The sequence below is a fragment of the Anser brachyrhynchus genome, assembly GCF_964034855.1.
Source record: "Anser brachyrhynchus genome assembly, chromosome: 23".
In the NCBI taxonomy this organism is placed as follows: domain Eukaryota; kingdom Metazoa; phylum Chordata; class Aves; order Anseriformes; family Anatidae; genus Anser; species Anser brachyrhynchus.
In genome coordinates, this window is record NC_137716.1 from 3531769 (window position 1) to 3537959 (window position 6191).

Consider the following 6191-nt stretch of genomic DNA (forward strand, 5'->3'; position numbering starts at 1 on the left):
AGTTATTTAGTAGTATTTTGAAGTTTCCAACCTGATTTATTAATTTAAAACTATTCTAACCCGAACAGTATTTTACTTGGCTTACGCTAACGTGAATAGTTTCCTCAGCTGTTGGCATTGCCACCAGATGAAAGGGCAAACAGAGCAGAGATTCCCTTCATGAAAGCAGATGTGGAATCTGACTTTGTGGTTTCTGTAATTGCAGATGACACTACCTAGCTTTAATTTTGCGTTGAGTTGGCTGGGGGGCATATTCTGCTAGGTGTGCTGCCAAAATTTCAGGCGCAAGAGTATCTGATTGAAATTAGTTTAATAAAATATAAATTCTTTTTTCATAGTAAGCTTGATTTGTATACATATATTACTTTATAATACATACAGAAACTGGCGAATTATTGTAGAGAAGAAAGCAGTCGTAGCTATGATTTTTCTTAGGCACTTAAAGTAGCTGACTGCTGCAAAATGTTCCCACTGGTTCTTAGTCTTTGTAAAAGCGTACTTAGGTACCCTGCTGAAAATCCGAAACAGCTCAGCTTGCAAATGAGAATCGCAAACCCAGTGCAAAGCTAATAAATAAAGGCATTGTTTGCTGGTAATAACTTGGGCTTGCCATCAGAGTACGTTGTAGTTCTGATTAGTATAGTAAGTAATAGTTACAAAATCTTATAAAAGGGGCACAGTTAACCATGTCTTATAAAAATGAAGGTAACCAATATTATGTTAACTGACGCTTTCTCATTCTATCATAGGCAGTTTCTTGGAAAAGCTACCTTACAGTTATGCTCCGCAGGAAATGTGGAGTTATTAACCAGGTTGTAGACTGTGAGGAAAATAATGATTTTTGTCTTTCAAAGATTAGTCGAAATAACTAAATGCTTAGACGGAAATTCAGTATTTTTTTCTATACCCTTCTGAAATGTAACAGCAATTGTAATCATGTTTTTTTATTTTTTTGTTTCTAGTGCATTGATAATTTTGTCCGGAGTATAGGATATAATACTTCTTCTGACTTGCCTGACAAAGCCTTGCAGTTTGTTAGAGATCACCCTCTAATGGATAATTCTGTAAATCCAATTGGTAATAGGCCTGTGCACTGAAGAGAAATTCAAATTATACCAGGATCGTAGTAGACAGAGTCACTGGCCTAGATAAACAAACATACGATGTTATGTTTCTAGGAACAGGTAAGTGTTTTTATTTTAGCAGATGATACTATTCATTTTTATGTATTTTGTAGCAGAATTTTTCTGGAGACTTCAAAAAAGTAGAAGTATTCATTAGCTCTGTTTGAAGTTTTGCATTCAGAAGCTGTCTTGCTAGTTTAATATTTTCATACCAGTTAGATTAAATGTTTTTGGCTTGTTGGACATTAAAAGGCTCTCTTTAGAAATTTTCCATATCAAAGGAGGCTTCACATAATGATATTTGCAAATTCAGGGATTGTTTGAGGTCTTTTTTCCTGGAAAAAAAAAAAAGTCATTGCTTCTCCCGTACTGAAATAAAAAATAAACAGTGCTTTGAAGAATTTCAGAAATTCCTTATGCCCAGGAATGCCTTCTAAATCTCCATCTAATTTCAACATGAATTATCAGGCTACAGTGTTATGCAATGTTAAACAAGTTTATCTTTAAAAATACATTTCTTTTTATGTAGATGACGGATATTTGCATGAAGCTTTCAATTGTGATGGAGAAATGTTCATTGTGGAAGAGCTACAGCTGTTTCTGTCCCCTGAGACTGTGCGATTTCTCCAGCTGTCTTCTAAAAAGGTAGAACTTCTGTCCCTGCATATGGAAAGTGACTGCTGTAATAGCTTGCCTCAGGCCTTGCTCTTCTGCGTTGTTCTGACTTTTAAATAGCCTGTAAATGCTTCATAATTCTACTTCTATCATATATTCATTAATATCAGAAGCACAGTACATCTTCTTATCTGTAGAATTTTGTGTGTGTCAAAAAATAACTGAAACAAGCCTTTATAATCACTAAAAAAATAGGGAAGGAACTCTGACATTTTACATGTTACGCAAAGATGTTTTTTTCTCATTTATATTACCATTTATTCTTACAAGCTTTTTAGTTAATGATTTTTTTAATAAATACCACAAATATTATAATTCATGTTAGAAAATAGGAGCTTAAGATCTCACTGCCATTGTAAAACAAGAACTCCCTCCTATGTTTCTAGGGAATGCTCTGTGTAGGATCCCTATCTCAAGTGGTCCAGCTGCCAGTTCCTGTATGCCACCGATACAAGTACTGCTTGGGTTGCATCTTGGCAAGAGATCCTTACTGCGCATGGTCTGAGTCTTCTAATGAAGGTGTTCTTCTGGCAAATCAAACTGGTGATACTGAGTAAGTAAAGAGCTGTTGTTTCAGCTGCACACCTGATGTCAGATTGCTTTATAAGTGCACTCTTGCTGTCTGCAACACAGATCTAGGACGATTCCTACAAATGGCATCTTACAAGCTGGAAGACTGTTTGTTTGTTTGTTTGTCTGTTTGGTTTTTATTTTTGCTTTCCCAGGAATTTAATTCAAAGCGTCAAATACGGGGATGCTTCCAGCTGCCTTAGTGTAGGTATGTGAGCATTTGTTTTAAGAAAGAATATTTTAACATGATGCAATCAAAATATCAAAATGTTTTCAGTTTGTGGTCACTGGAATTCTTACATTATAGAAAACCACAGAATTAAAATCATGCTGATTATTACTTTTGAACTGAGAAAGATGAGAAAAGCACACTGAACTGGTACCACCTAATCCTCTCAAACCCCAACAAACTCAGAATACTTTAGTTCAGGCTGAAACTCTTACTCATAAGGGAAGCATAAATGTGACCCAATTGGAGCTACTGGTTCCCCTGTTAGTAAAGGGATTTCTTTGTCTTTACTCCTTACATATTCATTATCTGTTTTCAGACCGGTGGATTCAATTTGATATTTATTTGAATATGTATCTGGCTTTGTAAGTTCAACTAAATCTTCAGTGTTCTTACTTAAAAACATTGTCTTCATAATTTCAGAAGATAATGTGAGAAAATTTGTCTTTCCCCTTGAAAACAATATTCATCTTAAATGTGTTCCTCTGTCGAATCTGGCAAGAGTAGTGTGGAAGTTTAAGGGGAGCAGACTTCAGGAGAAGGACTCTAAACACCTCCTCTATGATGGAGGAATAGCAAAATTTAACGTGACAGTGGATGAGGCTGGATTCTGTGATTGTCTCTCAGTAGAGAAATCCAAAGGGAAGGAATTCCTTATCACTGTGGCCCACTATGCCCTTTACGTCCATCAAAATACAGAGAAGGCAACAAATAAGTACAACGAAGCAGGAGCTGAGGGTTTTAAGTCTTCAGTACCAGCTTCTTTACTGAAAGAGGCAACAAAAACAGAAAGCTGTGGACAGCCAAAAAGAGAAACTTGTTTTAAAACTCCTGGGGGTTGGTATTGCACTTCTTTTCTTTTTCTTATTCATCTGGAATTTCTACAAGGGTCATTTACCTCTGCCTTGGACGATCAGAGAAACCAGTTCAGAAACCACCGATGCAGATTGTTTGGGAAGTCCAGCATTGGCTACAGAGGGATCAGGCAGCAAAAAGAAGAGTTCAGCCACACAAATGGACACGTCTTTTGTTAATGAATAAATGCTTGTGAGCTTTTCTTAAGGAGTGCAGCCCCAATGCACGGCACAGTGCAGGTTTTACGGAGACCTTGCGGCTCACAGAAATGTTTGGTTAAGATGATGTTTCCTGTTAAGGACTGTGGAATGTAAATTTGGGTAGGAGTCAGAAGCTCAGAGTTGGAGATGACAAGCTGCGTTGTGTATTACACAGATGTGTTACCACGTAGTGCTTTTAAAGGCAAAATTCCTTGTTGGGGTACCTTTTTGACACATTAAAACCACAAGAATAAATTTCTTTCAAAAATTGACGCTGATCTACTTTTTTGTAATGTTGGAGTTGCCCAATTACATAAATTAATACTTCAGAAGCTAATAATACTTAGCATTTAGTGCTTTTCACCTTCAGACTTTGTGTTTAATCTACGAATAGCAACTAATTAAGTCTCCCGATGCCCCAAGAGGTTGCTACTACCCTCATTTTTCATGAGGTTAAATTACTTGTCACTGACCATGGTATTCGTGTCAGATGTAATGCTTTGTTAGAAGTTCCTGAGTCATCTTCCTGTATTTTTTCTTTCTCTATTTTCCTCTCTTTTCCCTTTATTTAACCTTTCAAAAGGCTTTCCATACATTTATTTTTCTAATGTGTTTTTAGTGACCTTTATGATGCATCTTTCCCTGTCCGAAAATGCCATGAGCTGACTTATGTACTGCATCATTGTTCTGGATTTATTTCTGAGGTTTGGTCAAAACTCAGACACTGTAGCTCCTTTTATTAAAGGCCATTGAAAGTTGAGCGTTTTTTCTGAGACACTTTTTTTTTTTTTCGTTTTCTAATAAATGTTCTCTTATGTTTTCTGGTTTGAAAAATAACATGGGTTCTCTATTACTGAAATCCCTGAACAAAGGCTATGCTGCCTCACTCTGTCTCATGCCAGACATGCATAAAGTACAAGGCTGATTCTCTTCTAGACTTACCTCATTTTTTCCACTTCTGACATAGCTATAGAAGAAGTCTGCTTGGAAATGGATTCCTCTGCGTGGAAGTCAGCACCAAACACATAGCAAGGCACCTGCTTTCAGGCTCCTTTTTTTTTTCTGGAGGCCTTCTTTCTCCCTGGATCAAATTATCAACAGGTTCTTGTGTATTATTATGTGCAAATACCATAGAACCAAGGTGAGGCGAGCTGTTGAACTTGCAAGGAGCAGATTCACAAATTCCTGCACCTGTCTTTTATGCTGGTACTTGCCTATATGCCAGTGCTTGCACTTTCTGTGGACAGATGTCAAGGTGGAAACTGTGTCAGCCTTTCTAGTAAGGTGAAGCCTTAGTCACAAAGTGTGGACAAGAGGACCGCACGAAATGGACATCCGAAAATTAGGAGACTGGATATCTGGTGGCAAACTGTTATGCCACGAACAGTCAGGCTGCGTTTCAGTGACTGTCAGTGCAGTGCAGAAACCAGATCTGAGGTGCACATCTTGTCTCGTAGTTTGAAAGGGAGCCTACTTCCTTACAGGGTTCCTTTACCTATATTCCTAATCCCTCTATGCAAAGGGCTGTATGGAGATTAATGATGCAGACTGGGTGGTGATATGTAATAATCTAGGAAGTGATCGAAATTTCCATTCTTATCTTTGGGGACACTTAACTCGCTTCCCTCAGTGGAAGGAAGTGCAGATGGAACGCAAAACCCTATTTCAGAAAATCCTCACAAGGCTACCAGCATTTGGTTTTAGTTCAATTCCTGCTGATCTAATTACCCTAATTTAAATGTGTAAAATAATTAGCTTCGAAGAGTTGTAGATAAGTTTCAGTTAACAGGTCGATATGAAAGATACTGTGCCCTACTTTCGGTAGTGTCTTCGGTGCAGTTTTAGTTCTTTTGTCATTGGTTCCCACGTTGCAGGTAGGAAGGACAGAGAATATGGGGCGAGAGGATTGCTGGCGCTCAGCGCTGCGACAGAGCCGAGGAAGTCCTGGGGCTGCTGGCGCCGTTGCCAGCTGAGAACAACCACCCGCCACTGCTCCAACTTGCATCCTGCAACGACTCTTCCGAGCGTGCACCAATCCGCTGTGAAAACACATTCCTCCCCCACAGCTCCTGACACCGGGTCAGCTTTCTTGGTTGCAAAAATCTTTTGTGCTGGTAGCTGCTGCCATCACTTCAAGCGGAGTATTACCTTGGTGTTCTCGGAACGTGCCTGTCTGACGTCACGCTTAAAATTATGGGCAGCAAACAAACCATAGCCTCAAACATGGGCAACAGTGCGGACACTGGAGATGAGGAATTCCAGCTCAGTAAACCTCCCTTTTAAGTGCCTTGCAGAAATGGATGAAAAAAGGAGAAAAGCTGAAAGCAGAGTATGAGGTGGTGGTGGTATCACTAGTGATTACGCTGTTGGTGTTGGACTCTGATATTAATATTGCTGAGTTCTGAATGCTACTCCTACCTTTTATTGTAAAACTACCAGTACAGAGCTTACTATTTTGGTGCAAATTCTGAAGTTATTAATGCACAGAGAAATTAATGTGCAGATCTGCCTGGGATTAACAAAATCTCTCTTGGGAAG

At 38.7% G+C, this 6191-nt stretch overlaps 1 protein-coding gene across 1 annotated transcript; it reads left to right on the forward strand.

Moving 5' to 3' along the window:
* Positions 1-699: 699 nt before the first annotated feature.
* LOC308181895 (semaphorin-4D-like) lies at positions 700-4468 on the forward strand (the record flags this gene model as incomplete). The annotated part of the gene is given in 7 exon segments (XM_080565690.1): positions 700-705; positions 963-1089; positions 1092-1184; positions 1654-1769; positions 2186-2352; positions 2525-2577; positions 3226-4468. Coding segments are annotated over 7 exon segments (969 nt in total). The 3' UTR covers positions 3633-4468.
* Positions 4469-6191: the final 1723 nt, after the last annotated feature.